Source organism: Elgaria multicarinata, chromosome 6 (assembly GCF_023053635.1).
Source record: "Elgaria multicarinata webbii isolate HBS135686 ecotype San Diego chromosome 6, rElgMul1.1.pri, whole genome shotgun sequence".
Taxonomy (NCBI): Eukaryota; Metazoa; Chordata; class Lepidosauria; order Squamata; family Anguidae; genus Elgaria; species Elgaria multicarinata.
This window is the reverse complement of record NC_086176.1, coordinates 35,298,081-35,316,606: the sequence shown is the minus strand read 5'-3', so window position 1 is coordinate 35,316,606 and position 18,526 is coordinate 35,298,081. Positions and strand designations below refer to the sequence as shown.

General features: G+C 39.2%; 1 protein-coding gene across 2 annotated transcripts in view; it reads left to right on the top strand.

The window, feature by feature from the left end:
- Positions 1 to 18,526, top strand: part of DENND4C (DENN domain containing 4C) — a 77,207-nt gene that overhangs the window by 41,093 nt on the left and 17,588 nt on the right. Inside the window, exons 11-22 of one of the 2 annotated variants that reach the window (XM_063129224.1) lie at positions 933 to 1,033; positions 2,753 to 2,971; positions 4,711 to 4,856; positions 5,254 to 5,289; positions 5,623 to 5,753; positions 7,041 to 7,173; positions 7,580 to 7,786; positions 11,163 to 11,291; positions 12,882 to 13,026; positions 13,290 to 13,436; positions 15,846 to 15,971; positions 17,302 to 17,448. In XM_063129224.1, the coding sequence (XP_062985294.1) occupies positions 933 to 1,033; positions 2,753 to 2,971; positions 4,711 to 4,856; positions 5,254 to 5,289; positions 5,623 to 5,753; positions 7,041 to 7,173; positions 7,580 to 7,786; positions 11,163 to 11,291; positions 12,882 to 13,026; positions 13,290 to 13,436; positions 15,846 to 15,971; positions 17,302 to 17,448 (1,667 nt within the window). The remainder of the gene's footprint in view (positions 1 to 932; positions 1,034 to 2,752; positions 2,972 to 4,710; positions 4,857 to 5,253; positions 5,290 to 5,622; positions 5,754 to 7,040; positions 7,174 to 7,579; positions 7,787 to 11,162; positions 11,292 to 12,881; positions 13,027 to 13,289; positions 13,437 to 15,845; positions 15,972 to 17,301; positions 17,449 to 18,526) is intronic. The other variant, XM_063129225.1, reaches the window with a different exon arrangement.

Here is an 18,526-nt window from a genome sequence, read left to right as displayed (position 1 = left end):
CAGTTTCAACAGCAAAAGACCACAAGGCTGACTTTAAAGCGCACAGCTTGTTTTTTCAGCAGAGAATGGCTACAAAGAAAGTGGAAAGTTGTGTGTTGCAGCTATGCATGCACATCTGCCCCACAAACACATCCCCCCTTTAGATCTTGCATATAAAGGAACTGTTCCCAGATTTGCATGTGTAGGGGCATAGGTTTTGTGTAATTTCATAACATTCAAGTTAACTTGGCCCATGCTTGTTGAGTCTCCACACTACTTTTTTCCATCATAAGGATTAAAACATGTCTTTTACCGTCGGGATGCAGTATGTTCCCAATTGGCAAACCCCTGACCAATGCTGAAGTACATAATTGCTGACCTTATAATTAATCTCTTGTGTCAGAGAAATAATGTATAGATGCATTGTGCTGTTGTTTACTAGGATTTTAAGGCATGGAAGTGATTTTGTACCTGAAAATATATAACATTTGAATATGTTTCCATATATAAAATGCTCTTATATTCAAGACTTTTTATAATAATTCAGTAGGTATGACATTATATGCATAGTGATGGAGTAAATTTGATAGGAAATTTGAGGGGGGGAAACTCAATTCAAATGTAGAAAGTGATTTTTTAAAGGTACAGACATTGAAATATGAGGTCAAGTAACTTGCAATAATTCCTAAATGAAACCAAAAGAAAAGTAGCTGTAAATTGGGAATTTGGGATTAGCTCCAAATTCAACTGAGAGAGTTGTATCGCTTTCTAGTGAACCTCAATAGCTACTACTAAGTGTTCCACTTCGAAAAAAATGAAAAGTGTTTTGGAGGTAGAGTGGAAGCTTTTGGCTTCCCTTTCTTGTTTTTAGGTATTAGGAAACCCTAGAATTGAGCATTCCACCTTTAACTATTTCTCAGGTTTAATTTGTGTGTGTTTGTCTCATCATATAGATCAGATGATAAGAAGAGCATGAACTGGAAGCAGCTTCCAAAGAAGCCATGCAAAAGCCTTCTCAGCACCTTAAAGAAACTGCATCCACAGCTGGCATTAGGTAAGTAAAGGCAGAGGGTAATAGAAGCTACTCTCATCAAAAGAAGAAAATTATAGTATTGGAGAGACTTTGAAACTTGAACTCGTCGTTTCCCCACAAATTAGTGTAAGAGGCAGCCTATGAAGTTTCACTTATTATAAGCACCTAACACTGCAATCTCCTCTTAAATTTTTCGCCCTTCTCTGCTTCCCTGTCTCTTCAGTTTAAAGGGTGGTATACAATTAACCCCTCCCATCGACAAAACGGTTTCCATCAGCAGAATGAGAGGGGGGCATTGTGCCTCCCTTTTTCAACCCCTGCACACCCTCGAAATGCAGTCTGGAGGGTTGGGGAACCTTCTGGAGAAGACCTGTGGGGATGTGGGGGACTGTGAGGAAGAGAGGAGGGAAAGGACCAGTTGCATGTGTGGATGTGACCTCACATGATGTTGGATTTTGCCCCATATTTGTAACAACCTGGTTCTACCTGAAATTGGTTGCAAGGACTGAAGTGTAAAATAAAGGAAGGGAACCCCTCTATATAGAATAAATTTGTTGTTGTCGTTGTTATTAGCAGAAGCAGAAGCATTTTATACCTCCCAAGTATTTATTTTGATGGTTTTATCCTACCCTTTCTCTAAGGAGCTAAGAGCAGATTACATTTTATCCTCTTAGGGTGCAGTCCTATGCATGTTTAGACAGAAAAAGTTCTACAACAGAAATATAACTGGCTGGGGAATACTGGGAGTTGTAGGACTTATCCTGTTTAAATATGCATAGGATGCACCCTTAATAACCCTGTGAAATAATTTGACAGTGACAAAAAACATTAAATTACTACTGCCTGTTAGTCTTCACTGCAGAATCTGTAAACTTGTAATCATTCTGTGGGTCCTTTGCTTGTTTGTTATTAGAAGCTGGTTTAGAGATAATTTTCTTTAAATTGTGGATTGTTGTGAATGAGACAGCATGTTTGCAGCAGGAGCTGCTAAACGGCCCAGGGACACTGTGTCCCTGCATTGTTTACATGAACCAGGAGCTCTAGTTTGTCTCTCCCCCAGCAAACCAGAGAAAGAACCTATGGTTTATTCTTGGGTTGTTTCTTTCACTTACCAGGAGACACAAGCCAGAGTTCCTGGTTTACACATACTGCTAAACAAACCATGGAGAGAATGCACACTGCTTCATTCACGACAGCCCACAATATATATTTTTTTAAAAATGTGGTTCATCATTATATGAGAACCAGCCCTATCTGTAGTAACTGCATGGTTCCAAATTGAACTGGAATATGCAATTATGGTGCATCTGGATTAAAGCTGTTCTGTGCAAGTCACATTTTTCTGACACTATGGACGAAAGTGTAAGGGTGGTGATTTTAAAAGGGTTTTTCTTTTGCTGTGTGATTAGGAAAAACAAACATATTTTGCAGGTTACAAAAAGCTTGATTTTTAGCCAAGCTGCCATATTAAAAAAACACAGTCACTTAGCAAACACCATTATTTCACCTTTAGCAGAGATAATAGCTTGATCCTGGGGATGAAGTAAGAGGCCATTAGTGAAGCTGAAATTCATAGCAGTGGAAATTTTCAGATTCCAAACTGTTGTTCTTTGAACTGCACTCTTTTTCATTCTTTTGTGCTTAAGTGTTCTTTGACAGTCAGCCTTTTCAGAAAATATTTTCTATATTTTTAAAAAAATTCCCTTTATTCAAACTTGCCGTTTTCCACTCTCCTCTCAGTTCACAGAAAGACCCAAGAAGGCTTGGCAGTTGAGATGACACCTATAGAGGCAGACTTCTCCTGGCAGAAAAAGATGACACAATTTGAAATGGAGATACAGGAAGCTTTTCTACGTTTCATGGCATCTATTTTAAAAGGTTACAGAACATTTCTTAAACCAATTACACAGGCGCCTTCAAATAAAGCTACTGCAGCAGATTCCTTGTTTGATCTTCAAGGTGAGTTTGAGGAGATTGATGATATTGGTTGAAATCAAATACTAATGGCAGTTAAAAATACCAAGCCAATTTCATGCCTCACAGTTGTCCTTTTTATATGTAAGGGAACAGACATGACATGTTTGATGCAGGACTTCAGGGTTGTTTAGTGGTAGAGTTTAAAAATTTTTATGACACCACACAGTGCACCACACATTATTCATACAGCATGCTGCTAGATTTTATGCCTCTTCCTAATCTGAACAATTAATATGATATTTTGTAAGTAAAACTCAGATATGAAAATATATATAATAATTTGTCCTTTTCGGTGTTTAAAATAATGGGATGGTTTACACATGATGCACATCTCCCAACGTGCTTGTCGAGATCATTACATTTGGCTTTGGAAACATTGACAAACTGAATGTTATTCCCACCCACTGTGAGATGTCAAGCAGTGTGATGTTTAGATGAATATAAAAGGGTTAATGTGGTTGTCCTAGTATCTTGCTTACTTAAAATGCTATGATTATATACTTGAGAAGAAGAGATGGCATTTCTATAGTGCATGAAATCCCAACAGTACAAAAGAGTTCACCTATTTAAAATTGCATTTAATGTTGTATATAAGATGGGCATTCTATTGGCTTTAATGTAGAGCTCATAAAGTGTCAGAAAGATCTTGAGAAATGGCAAAGTCATCTCTGCTCTGCTGGGGGTGGTGGTGGTAGGCAGGGTTCCAGGTTAGTAGGATGTTAACTACGTGCATCATAGCACCAAGCCTCAGTAGTTTAATAACCGGACAAAAGTTGGTGTTCATAAGAAGGTGTGATCCCTTTGGAAGCTTTCCTATGTACAACTCCCATTGAAATTAAGGGAGTTGTACAGGCCCTGTTCATTTCAATGGGCTTCCCAAAAGGATAAAGCCCAATATATATAATACACATTTCATCTTTTCATGTTGTTCAGGAATAGTGTGAGTTTTAATGCACTAAATTGGCAGGTTCTAGATTTTTTTCCTGTTCAAACCTTATGTCCGCCTCTGAGTTTATCGTGTCAAAATGCTATAATTATGACAGTTTAAAGAAATAGTACTTCACTGTGTTACTGAAAGGGCCTGCATATAGGAAACCAACAACAGAATAAGTTGTCTGGAAGCTTTTTACCCTCAGAAACTCTGTGAGCTTTAGACAGAACAATCCTATCTGAAGCGTCGAAATGCTCCAATATTGTAGCCTCTGCCATATCCAAAGTTCTCTCATCTTGGCAGGGCAGAAGTGAGGGAGAAGCATCATTCTCTCTTCCTTTTTTCCTGTTCTGAGGTGGGGGAGATTGATTTAAATACCCCCTTGATCGAGGTGGGGGAAGCATTGTTGGAGAGTAGGAACAGTTTGGATCCTGCAGGTCCAAAGCTGCCTCACTCCATCCCCTTTTACCTCTTCCAATGTTAAAGTTCCAAAACACATTATGGAGCTTTCTGTGAGGGTTGGGAGACTGAAACTCCCCCAGCAAGGGCAGACCTCTCTTTCCACCCTTGGAGGGCGAGAACAGATATATCCTACAGCAGCAGAGATGCCTTCCCAGGGGTCTTAAGATTGCAGCCTAAAGTGTAAATAGGCTTGTCAGTGGAGAATGCTTATAATATCAGAGAAATGCTCAGTGCCACACTAGAAGTTTTAATAATTAAAAAAAAGAGATAACAGTGAACCTTTTATCAGTAGCAAATATCTTTAGTAATTGTCTTTTTTTTAAACTAGGATTTTTAAAAAGTCGAGACCGTGCCTACACAAAATTCTACACAGTTTTAACAAGAACACAGATATTTAGCCGTTTCATTGAAGAATGCAGTTTTGTGAGTGATAAAGATACCGGATTGGCATTTTTTGATGACTGTGTGGAGAAGGTAAAGGCTTTTCCTTGTCTGATAAATATGATAGTGATAAGCTATACGTATCTTTTTGTTCCATGCAGTGTCTCCTTGAGCAATGTATTTATTAGGATCAACCAAAATTACACAGAAATGTGAACACTTTTGAGTTCTTCAGGACTCTTAATCAGGCTAGATGGTACAAAAAGCAGGAAGGGGGGGAAACAAATTCCAAAATTATTATTTTGTTTACTTGTTTATTGGGTACTTTAGGATCTAGCCCAATCTCACAGAACTTAGATTAGTGTAAATATTTATCAGGACTTTTGTTAGGCAAGAGGGATGAAAACGTTTGAACAGAGTAATAGCAAAATATGTTGTGCTTGGTTTACAAAAATAAGCATTTCTAATTTCATTTCTAATGCCTTTCTAGCTTTTTCCTGAAAAAGGATCAGAAAAAGGAGATAAGGTATTTATTTACTACTCATGGGGACATCTTAAAGAGTTTTCTGATAATTAAGCATGTATGGTAACAACATGACTATTCAAGCACCTCTCTGGAAATCTTTGATATGCTGGTTCAATGCACTTGATACCTGCAAGTTGCATGGCTTGAACAGTGTCTCGGTGTTGATCTGGTTGTCTTCATGCCAGACTTGACATATGGCTGGAAGATACAAACACATTTACAGCTGTCCACATATACATTCTTTCTTGGTGCTCCTTCCAGTACTTATACTTACAAGATAAGGCATTGAACTGACCTGTCTTGACCTGAAACTGGAATATTATGTTTTTGCAGGTTGATACAGACTCTACTGAGGATACCCGGTTGATTGAGCTTGATGAGTCACAGAAGAGTGAACACACAGTGTTTATAATGCCACCAGAGCCTCCCCCTGATGATGGACAGGAGAGGCTACCAAAGTACAGGTATTCTCTAATGCAGTGGAGGGAATCCTCTAGCACTAACACAATCTAATGAAACTTAGATGCATTTTGCCTTTGGTTTTTGTTTTATAACTAGTGAGGGGACCCAGCTTCCCGTGGGCTGGAGTACCCTTTAGTTTGATTCGGGGAAGGCTTCAAGCAAAGTCACAGGTGACAGAGTTGGACATGTTGTGCCCAGTCTGTCTGAGTGAAGCCACACCTACTGGCACTCCTGGGCATGGTTTCTGCTGTGGTGCATCCTTATAGCCCCCTAAATTGGGGCTGCCACACAGCAGGGGGAAGGGGGCAGCTATATATTTCTGTCCCTTGGACCACTCCCTCCAGGCTTCAGACTGTTTCGGCTGCAAAGCAATGAGGCAGTTAGGTGACTGAAGATGGTACTGCAGAGTTGAAGCACATGAACACTTTTAAATAAATTTAAATTAATGCATTTATAAAAGCAAATAACCCTGAGGTACACACCTGTAGGGTCCCCTTTGTATGCATGCCAGGTTTCATGTGTCTGGATTTTACGCTCTTGGCACTGACAGGCAGACATTCTGTATTATTATTATTATTATTGATTGTGGATTGTACTGTAACTTTTTACATTTGCCTTATTACTTTAAAAATGTCATTGCTATCTTGATTTTAGTCTGTTCTGATAAATTTATTAACAAACTGCTATGGCTTCGATGTTCGCTATTTGGAGATTGTTTGGGCATTCCTGATTGTGAAAACTATTTTGACTTGTGAAAACTATCAATTTGGCACCATATGCTAAAGTTGTTCATGTGAAAGAATGATAGCTTAGTATTACCATATTACATAGCCTAGCACTTTAGATGTAAGCAAATTTGCAAAACAGTATGGCTTGCATCCAAAGAATTATGAAACTACTTCTGTAGGTTGAAAGGAAACTACAACCTGTATTTCTTTAATAGAATCTCCTTCCTCCATCCTAACTGCCATGATTTGGCAGAACGCTTTGAAACTGGAGGGGTGGGGTGGGGGTCAAAAGCAATTTGTGATATAAAGTGTGGGCAGGGGGGCTTTTGGAGATCCTTTTAGCACAAACTAAAAGAAGCCTAACAAATTACTTTAATATATGTTCTAGTATAATTATTTCAGCCGGCTGAATTAAATTTTGTTCTACTTTCATTTCTCTATGAGAAATATGGCTAACAATACAGTGCATATTGTTTAGAATCATGTTAATCATGTATGCCTTACCAAAAATAAGTCTGGTTCACACACTTTTTACACACACTCTTTCTCTCTCTGTTACAGCTATAAAATCTTCCCTAGGCTAGAGTTAAAACTCTTTGACAGACCACAGGAGTTCAAGCTTTCATTCAAGAGGCACCCAGCTGGAGGCAACATTTCAAATAGTCCAGCGCTCATGGCAAAGAGGACAAAACAGGTTAATTTTGTTTTTAAAATCTCTTATGACTGTATAAAATACTCACCCATGTGATTGTAAATCTGAGGGTAGAGACTAGGGACTCTGATTTTATTGATCTATAACCTGCTCTTGGAGCCTTTTTAACTGAAAAACAGATAAAAATGCTTTATGCAAACAAACAGATTGTTTAATATTCAGCCCTGGTTATTCAACTGTTCCCAAAGTTATATATGCTTCCTTTTATGTAAACCATATGTAACATTTGAATAACCAGGGCTGAATATTTAAAGCTGAAACCTTGAAAAATGACACATCCTGTCTTGTGCATTGCATATTGTGAAAGGAGTATGAGATGTGATGTCCCAACTGGTCACTGTTAATATTTATGTTTACTTTCCTTTTCCTTTTCCTTTTCTTTTTGCAGGAGATTAAAGCTGCCCATAAACTAGCCAAGAAATACTACACAAGTCCTCCACAATGGGCCAAATACCTCTTCAGTCATTGTTACAGCTTATGGTTCATTTGTCTCCCAGCCTATGTTAGAGTTACCCATCCCAAGGTCAGAGCCCTACAGCAAGCATATGATGTTCTTATCAAAATGAAGAAAACTGACGTGGAGCCGCTAGATGAAGTAAGTTAAGATAATTGCCATGCCAGATGAAGAGATGCAAGTGCATATTTAGTCTGTGGGTATTATCTGCATTAGTTACTGTTTTCCACCAAACATTTCAAGTTTCTCCAGCTTTGGACACAGTACACATCAGACTACCTTACTCGGAGCAAAACATAATCAGTTACGTTCTGCTAAACAAGCAAGCTAAAAAATGTTTTAATGACTCAAAATCTTGCTCTCTTACCTTCACAGTGTAGCTGCTCGGGGGAAAAAATTGCTGAACCATTTTACTGATAGCAGCACAAGATCTTTTTAATCACAGATGTGAGATAAATACCTGTCATTCGTAGGTGCAGTTTCTGAATTAGATCTGAAAGCAGAGAACAGTGATGTATTCCCAGGTTACAGTCCATTATTCTCTCACACATTTGGACTATTTTCAGCAAACTCCACTTCTCTGCTCTCAAAGGATAGTCTACATAATTCCACTCTTAGGCATGTAGCCAGATTTGTCTTTCCTTTAACAAATCCTGTTCTAATTTTGGGTTCTCCCCATTGTGAAATTAAAAGTTCAATTAACTGACTTCTTGTTTTAATGTCCAGTTTATAAAATATAAATTAATGGCCAGATGAGAAGCCAAAATTCCCTAGGGGGAAAAACACATTAATAAAAACTGGCATTAGCAACTCCTTGATTGAAAAAAAAAATGAAATTGTTTCAAATGGGTCATCTTAAACCATCTGCAAACTTTAAAAGCTTGTTCTGAAACTATTTGTCTCATCTTCCACATGAACTCTAATGGGGGAATTTAATTATCTTGCCTCTAATGCATCATCAAGGTTTGGACTGGCTTAAAATGACTGGTTTCCCTTTTTAAATCTTGTCTCAGCCTATTTTAAATAAAAAAATAGAGAATGTCTCTGGAGATGTAGACACAAATTATTATTTGTGGGTGTGGCTCAGGATGTCAAGTTTGACAAGTTGGGAGATAATTAAATAATGCTGCTGCAGCATCAGTTCTACTTAAGTATTCTGCCCAAACCTGAAATGAGGCACAGCACATCTCATTAGCTGTCATGCACTTTTGAAACCAGTGTTTCAGACAGTTATGAGAACATGTTCAGAGGAGAACATTTTACTTAGATTTCACTTTTTTAAAAAAGGAATTATGGTTTTAAGCTTGCAAAACATATTTAAAGTGCTTTTCTCTGTATCTAGCATGGAATTTGCACTTATGTATGCTGAGGCTGATATACACTTATCTTTGTTTGACTGGATTATAATTGAGAATTTTTTAATAAATATTAATGTGCTTCAAGAAGCTGTTTTAAGAAAGGGTTCTGGTGGTTGTTAGATGTGATGATAAACAGATCTTGTGTTTTTCTTTGGTACTGATTGGCTAAACCAATACAAGGTGCTAGGGTAGTTCTTCCCCAACAGTTGCTGTAAACTTCATTTTTTCTTCTTTTAATGTCTTATATCCACAGTCTTCTATCTTTAATGATTCACAGCATTCACATGTTAACGTCGACATTCCCCGCATTTAATACATTCATGTTGACAGATGTCTACATTTCATCATAACCACCACCAAATTAAAATTGGCTGCCGGTTTGTCCTTTGGAAAATTAATCTAATAGTGGCCTCTCCATTTCATACCAGCCACTATCCATAAGTTAGGCCAAGAGTGGGCAATGTTGTTTGGAAGAGATCAGGATTTGTTTCCTTACCACTAATAGCAGTGCTGGAACAGCATCCTTTTCCCTGCTGGTTGATTGATGGCTGATTGACTAGGCAGTGAGGAAAAGTGGATAAAGGCTCTGTGGGCCACATGGAGAGCGATCAAGGGCTGCATGCAGCCCATTGTCCAACTGAATTATTCTGTGTCCCACCTCCCATGATTGATTGGATACCATGATGCTGAACTGAAAGTACGTGAGAAAGTATTTACCTGAGGCAGGAGCTGGGAATCTGTGCGCTTTAATGCAGTGCCTTTTGTCATAACCTGTTTGCAGACACTTTAAGATGTTTTGCTACATGCAGGCAATGATGGCTCTGTGTGTTCACTTCTGCAGTACTACAAGTCACATTGTATGTCACAGAAATTGTTGTGAATGCTCACCTTCAATCCTAGATACTTAACTGCAGTGTGTTTTATGTGGGGTTATGCTGCAGGTTTGCTGCTGAGTGGGTCAGTGTACCAGGAACATATTGCATCAGTACTGAAGGAGTGGCACTAGTTGCCACTAACTTACAGAGCTTTGGATATATAGCTTTGGATCCTGGATTTTTGCTTATGTATCTGCCCTGATATTCAGACTGACTGGGGATGCCTTCTTGATGGTGCTGCATTTACCTGACATTCGATGTTCGGCTACCTGAGAGAAGGCATTCTCAATATAGGCACTCCGGCTGTGGAACTCCCTATGCACTCATATGCAGTCGGCATTAAGTCTTACAAGCTTTCAGCACCAGCTAAAGACCTATTTGTTCACCCAGGCTTTTGACTGAATTTGTTTTGCTGCATTGTGTAAATGTTACTTTTTCCCTCTATTTGGGATTTTTTGCTGATGTGTGATTTCGTTGTGTTTTATTGGTTATATTATGCTTTGGGATTATTTTATAATGAAAAGCAAATGATAAATTTCATAAATAAAAAATGGAAATACTTTCAGTGTGTTTCCTCATAGAATCAGAGCAGATGTAGCTGCTTTTGTTTTATTATTATTATTATTATTTATTTATATAGCACCATCAATGTACATGGTGCTGTACACTGGATTTTTAAATAACATTGTTTGGATTTCTGCTATAGAACAAATGGTATCGCCTTAAGTAGGCTGATCAACAGATGCTGAACTATATTTTATCGTTTCCCCCAGTTTAACTTGTTTTCCCTCTGCAGGCTGCTGAGGCACACATATTGTGCCAGTTTGCATGACGTGATAACCCATCTTGGGTTAATTAACCCTTGAGAAGTCACAGCACTTGCCAGCTACCATTTAAAATATGCAACCCCTGATTGGGGAGTTGTCATGTCATTGGAACCCAGTCATCAGGATTTAAGTAAGGGTTAAACAACCCTTGCATAACCCTACAACAAGCCGAGGAGTTATGCTGTGTTTAACCCTCACATAATCCCTGATGGCTGGATTCAGACAACACGACAACTCCCAATCAGGAGTTGCATATGCAAAATGGTGCCCATTACATAAATAAACAAATAACCCATGGTGAGCTGCAGTATGTTATGTGGACAAGGTCACTGGATTTTTTTCCTACCTTTTGCAGACAGTGTCATTTGTCGTTGAAGTTATTTCATATCTAATAATGTTCCATATTATGAAACATAATGTTTCATATCCAATAATGTTCCTTTTCCATTTTGATCAGGTTTGCTACAGAGTTGTAATGCTGCTTTGTGGACTTTGGGGGCATCCTGTTCTGGCTGTGAGGGTCCTCTTTGAAATGAAAAATGCTGGCATACAACCAAATGCGATCACTTATGGTTACTACAACAAGGTAAACAAACAATGGGGGGGAAGGAAAACAAGTAAACACTTGTACACTGTGCAGATTTCTTTTATTTTGACTGCTGATGTGCAGAGACCTTTCTCCTGAGTACTAGGCCAGTGATACTAGACCAGTGATGTCAAGCACAAGGTCTGGAGGCCTCATCAACAAATTAGAACTCACTGGTGTGGCCTGCAAGAAGGGGGGATAGATGGCAAAGAGCCCGTGTTTGAGACCTTGTTGGTGAAGGAGTCAAAAAGCAAAGGGGGCAGTGATTATGCTGCTGTTTTGTGTCTGTGTATATTTATGTTTTATTTTGCAAGTTGTTGAACAGGGTTTCATAAGATTGGGAATGTGGCACGTTGGTAGAGAGATGGGATGGCAAGTTGCTTGAATGGGTTTGATAGTACACAGCAGTAGGGTTAGGATAACTGGTAAGCTTCTAAAATGAGCAGTGCTGTGGCTAAGACCTGCTTGGAAAGCTGTACCTCTGACTTTGGGGTCTGCTGCTAAACCCCAAACATGTGGAGACTGGTTGAGGTTACTCAGTAGTGAAAGCAATGTCCATTTCTCATGGGTGTGGCCCCATGGCGTCTGCTGGATAGGGAATTTCGCCTCCAGTCCATCTGCAGCTATACTGGGCTTTACTTTGCATTATGTCCATTACTATCATGCTCCCCCCCCACCCCATTTGGAAATCATGGCCCCGTTCAGAAGACATCTTAAACCACAGTTTTAACTATGGTGGTTAAGCCAGAAAGCCAGGCCGTGCTCAGACGACATCCTTAAACCATGGCTTTAACCATGGTGAATAAGGCTTTCTGGCTTAACTTCTTTTTAAGTTAGGTGTGGCTTCTCTTGTGTTGCACCTTACTGGGAGGCTTGGGATTCCCTTTATTATAGGAATTCCGTGTTCAGAACTCTTCTAATTTACTTCCTTACTGTTATTCAATCAGTGTCTTGTGGAACTTGGTGTTGAGGAGGTGTGACTTTCAGGGAGATGGCAGCATGCAGAGAGGGTTAACCCTTTCCTCTCCAGCTACCACCTGCCCAATAATTGGCCACTCCTATGCAGCAATTACGTTTAGGGGGAAAAGTCCCATTTGCACAAATATTCCTAAACCTGATTGCCCACACCTGCTATAAAAGCTCATGCTCCCGCAATACAAGAAGTTGACTCTAAGGTGCTACATGACTAGTACACTATATTATTAGTCAGTGTAAGCTAATTTCAAGCTTAAGTCTTTCTCTATCCAAGATCAAACAAATTTGGGGGTGGGGGGATTCTAAAGTAATGCTTCGTATTCAGTCTTATTTTAAAGGGATTGTTTGAGCATCTGTCTGTGGGAACTGGAAGTCAATCTCATTTTTCTTCAGTTGAATCTGTGGAATGGAATCTAGGATATTGTTCACAGAACTGCTCAGCAAATGTTCCCACATCTCCAAGGGGTAGACATTTATAGCATCATTTCAGAGAGTGAACCCATGAGCACACTGGGCTTCAGATTGCTGTGGCTGGATTAGGATTGTGTTTGTCTTCTTGTAAAATAGAGCATTTTAACTGTATAGAATGAATGTGCAATAATTTCACTCTTCCAGGCAGTTTTGGAGAGCCCATGGCCCAGCAGTAATCGCAGTGGTGTATTCCTCTGGACAAAATTACGGAATGTGGTATACAGCATGGCACAATTTAGGCAATGTCTCAGAAAGTCTACACGCACTCCACAGGTCATTTCAGTTCCAGGTAATGCCATAATTGCTAACTCCTGCTGCTATAGAAATAGATTATAAAGTGCCTTCTCCTTGTGCTGATGGCTTTGGGGGTAGTATGGGAGAGGGATTTTCTCAAATATTCATACAATAGAAGTATCAAACTATCTCAGAGAAAAGAGAATTCTGCGTGCTCTTTCCATAAGTGGAGATCTTGTAGCTTAAGAATTGCTGTCTTTTTTTTAAAAAAAAATGTGCACACATTTTTAATTAATACACTATTGTTCATATCTTCAGCTCCTCGGATGGTCACGGGTGGAAGTGATGGGGACACGGTGAGCCATGGTAGTGTGGATAGTTCTAATGATGCTAACAGTGGGGAGCACACACTCTTCGTCAGAGACTTAGTCAGACTTGATTCCATTGGTAATCACTCTAGCACAGGTACTAGATACGTTGGGTTTTACTAACTGCACATCCTCTTTCTAATATATTGCTCACTTGGTTTTCCTGAATATTGTTCTCTCTACTGAAAAGATTGTATGCTATGATAATGTTGAGGAAGAGAATACATGCGGTTTGCACCATGGTAATCCCATGAATAGCAGGTTACAACTCAAAGGGTCACCAGGAAGCAAATTACACATGTATATCACATGCTGGGTGCATGTTTCTGTGTATTCAGCCATAAATTCCTCACTGGCATTATTCCATATCCTACGTTGTGGGCTCTAAGGGAGGAATAACCAATAACAATAATTAGTGGGGAAGGGTAGAGGAAGATGGCAAATCATTGTTCCATAATAAAGAAATGTGTTTTTAGTCGGCTTGCACTTTGCATTCACTTACCCACAACAATTTGGTCTTTCAATGTTGATGGGTGGACATAATGAAAATTGTTGTACAGACATGTACTTTGTTTGATCCGAATAGAGCATATTGTTCAAATTACAAGTTGGCAAACAACTTGCTGGCAGGAAATGCATTGTGCTATAACCCTGAATTTTATAAATGCTTTTTTGAACTTGGCTAATGTTTTGCTGAGGGGAAAAAGGGAACATGACCAAGAAGCAGCAGCATACTGAATATGGAGTATAGTGTTTCAGACAAACCAGCATTAACTTGCTTTAGGTGGAAGCTTTGTATATTTGAACAAACATTGAATAGTGAGGTTTTTTAGCTGTGTGTAGCATACTTTTCTGAATACTACTTTATTGTTTTTCTGTCCCCTCACTCAGCCTTTCAAATGATGTAGGTTATGCATTTTGAATAAAATAAAAACAATTCTTTATTTTTAATAACTGAAATGTTGGGACACACTCTCACACACAAATCCTTCATGGCCTGTAAATCTAAATGTTTTTCCTCTTCTCTTACTTTTCCCACTAAACTTTCTGACATCTTTCTTTTTTAAAGAGTTTTAGTCCTCCTGTGTTAGATGGCTTGCTGTATTTGTCTAGTAGATGACTAAACATTCCTTCCCTCTGATCTTTGTTGCTCTGCTTCTTACTCTGTGCTGTCTCTTGGTGCTGCATTTGTCCTTGGCTGTCATGGTGTGGGGTGCAGACTTGTGTGGCGTGAAGCCTTGGAGGCACATGTGCGTTAATTCTGCCCTTGAATGTTAACCACTCCAGGTAATTTCCCCCATTTATTAATGGGTTTTTGTCAATTGAAACAGAAGGAGTGGGAGATTTGTTTATTTTTTTTTAAGTAATACTGGCACACTTATTTTTTAAAAAGCCATGTAGGCAGCGTCCATTAATTGTTTGGTCAAAATGTGTGCATTGTGCTACTCCCCTGAAGATGAGCAAAAATACTGAACTACTTTGTCATTAAGCAGCCTAACTTGCCAGGAGTTCTGGTCCTGTGGTTGTAAATTTGACTGTCATTCAAGCTGCATGCTTTTTCCTCTTCTGACTATTTCATGTACCTAATGGATTTAACGAAAGGAATCACAGATGAGAACTTAAGTTTTCTCACGCTGTTTGTCAGTTTGGGAGCTGTTAGATTTAGCAGCTGCTGGAATCCCTGTTTTTGCTTACCCTAGAGCAGGGGTAGCAATATGGTGTCTGTGAGCACAGTTGTGCCCCCGGACACCTTTCTTGGCACCTGTCAAGGTGTCCTACCTTTCATACAGATAGCTGGGATTGCTGTGAAATAGGTTTTTATTGCTGCTGAAAACTGAGTGCAAAGGAGTTGTTTAATGTGTTGGGGCTTAGACCCCACCTCTGCCTTGTACTCAAGACTTTTGGACAGGTTACTTGTCCTTTGTCTTGCCTCCCATAGCAGCCATTTTGTGGTGATGCCCAGGACCATATTTCAAATTGCCAAATGGGCCCACAGCCCAGAAAGGTTGCTTACCCTCTGCCCTAGAGGAAGAACAGCAGCACTAAGGAAAAGCTAAAGGTAGCTTTGCAGGCAGCAACATTTATTCAGTTGTGATATGTGCTTGTATATGCATATGGGCAAGTAACTAGCAGCGGTGAAATAATTAGCCTTATCTGAGAGGGAAGAGGAGCAGGAATATACATTTTCATATAGTGTGCAAAGTGGAGATGATTTTTATTCCTCCATCCAGTGTTAGTGTTTGTCAGTTTCTGCAATATCCTACTAAGAACACACTCTGCAAATCAGATCTTAGGCATTCCTTCTTACTGCATCTATGCTGCTGTTCTTTCTCCTATTCTGTGTGTCTATTTCTATGTGCTAGGCACCGACCATTTTGGGTTTTTTTCACATATCAAATTATATGTATGTTAAGTTGCAACGCAAATGAATTTCCATTTCACAATTTAAAGTGTTAACAATTCAGTCTTGGAGGAAAATGTGCCTGTACTGCATTATTTCCCACAGGTGGTCAGTCCGATCAAGGCTATGGTTCTAAAGATGAACTTATAAAGGACGATGGAGACAGTCTTCATACAACAGATATGCTTGTAGAAAAAGAGCTTGTTACTAAAGATGAAGGCATAATTGGAGGTATATTACGTTGATTTCTTTTTTTAATGATGTTTTAGTAGGTATAAAGTAGACCTTGTGCTTTGTTTCCATCACCTTGCCAGAGGAACCCTGATACCTATGACGTATGCATAGTATACAGCTGCCTTGTTAGATTTTCAGACTTCAAACCTGGGATGTAAATATGTAAAATAAATATTTTCGTACAGTTAGAGATTATGACACTGTGACTTTAATAGCATTGCAGGGTGAAGTTCAGCTAGTGTGAGCTCTCTCTCTGATATGCTGTATTTCTCTCTGCAACATTGGTTTAAGCACAGGAGTACTTAAGATAGCCTTCCCCAACCTGGCGCCTTCCAGAAGAACTACAGCTCCCAGCCATGCTGGCTGGGGATGGTGGCAGTTGTCGCCCAGCACATCCGGAGAGCACAGGTTGGGGAAGGCTGCCTTACAGCCTGAAGAGCTGTGAGTTCTCCATACAGAAAGGGGCAAAGGGGAGAAACAAACGCAGTTGCCTGTTTTATCAACAGAATCTTCAAAGCTGACAATCATTTAACAGCAGTATTGCGCTTTTTAGAAAAAGAGGGGATATTTATTTATAGCATTTATAAAGTGGCTAAACGTGAATCTTACTTTGTGTTTAGGTTGCCTTTACAGTACAATCAGGGCTAGAAATTGAGAGGGTAAACAAATCTATTGAACCTATCATACCATTTAAAAAAAATCAATTGTCTAATTCTAGAAGAATAGAACTGCATCCATTTTATTACCGTCACTAATTTTTGCATATGCTGTGGATAGAATTTGCCCTCACTTTTTTTTAGGGCATGTTTGGAGGGGCATAAGGTGTGGCAATGAGCATGTAGCCCAGCAATGCTGCCCTTTGGTCCTGGTTGTGACTTCAGGCCTCACCAACACTCTCTTTCCGCCAACTGAAGTACAGTGGGTAGGAATGTGTGGCAGGGCCTTTTCAGCTACCTCACTGCTGGCCTTTTAAGCATACAACCCAAACCTGTATTTTTTTCAGGAAAGCCTTTGGGTTGATTTTAGAGAACGCCTTTAGAGCCACCTCCTTTTTGGCTACTTTGCTTGTTTTTCCCCCCTGTTCAAAATGTGTGTCTCTGTGTTTTATGATTTTAACTATTTTCTTGTAACAGCCTTGATAGTTTTATGGAAAGGCAGGATATAAATATGTAAATAAATGTGCTAAATAAGGATCAGCTTGGTCTACACTGAGTGCTCGAGAATAACAGAAGTGACGATGCGTTTGCTACTAAGCAACAATTTTGGACTCCTGTTTCACTTCTAGAGCAGTTAACATTTTTCTCTCCTTGCCTTTTCTCTTATGAAGAATTTTGTGGTACTGGTGAGCCTGTTGAAAAACATCCTCCTAATGCAGAATCCCACAGCCCAGTGGAAGTGCCTCTTCATCCTGTAAGCAGCATCGTGAAGGTTCCTTCTGGTATATTTGGTAGTACTCGCAGGAAGAGCAGTGGTGGTGAGTTGGTATATACACTTGGCTTATTGTATTTATAAAACTGGAAAGCAGTTGTATAAGGTTTAGCCTGTCCAAGAAAATGTCTTCAATGTACCAAGGTACTGGAATGTGCAAGAGGAATAGAGCTGGGCACAAGGAAAGATTAAACATGGCAATTCAGTGGGTCTGTGACTGCATAATAAAACAGGGGAAAAAATGGCAATTATCTCAAAATATGTGTTCTCTCTATTCGAAACACATATTTGTGTAGTATTATTATATATTAGCAAGAAACACCTCTCCTCAATGTGCTACATGTGAAATGGTTTCTCCATGGCTCATAAACATTCCCAGATGTCAGTGTAGATAGTAGAGGGCTAGATCAGGTTGAGCCAAGCACTAGCCTGCAATGGATTAGTAATGTATACAAGCCAATTTGCCTTTGCATTAACGGGTGTGAGTTACAAATATCATTATAAAGTAAGAGAATCAAGAGGTTGGATCAAGATTTACTAATAACAGTAGACCCACTGAGATCAACAGGACTTTAAAAATCACTACTACCTGGATCTAATGACTTTTATACATTTATAGAACTGTGTAAGTTTATGATAACCAATTGATTACACAATTAAACTACTGGCCTTGCTACTAAATAAAAGTAGCCACTTGGTTGTGTTATCATACCACAACTGATCTTGCAGAGAAACAGAAAATTTGTTATAACTCAGTAAAATTGAAGTTCAAAAATATTATGAGCCTTTTCCTCAACTAAACTATGCTGGGTGAAGGAATTTTCACCTACTGCAATTTGAACATAACCGAATAGAAGGAACCCATCCTCCTAAATCAGTTTTGTTAAGTGCAACACTTAAGTTTATTAAGTTAACAAATTAAGCAGATAGAAAGCTGGTAGAAGCCCTATGTAAGCAGTAGATAAATTCAACATGCAATATAGAAGAGGCCAAAGGACAGTTAGCTGTTTAATAAGGGTCGAAATGCATATTACATAAAGCACACTTTCCCAAAAATGTGCTTAAGCATGTTTTTGTGTGGGTATCAGGCTCTACACAGCTGCTTTTCTTTAAAAATAAAAATG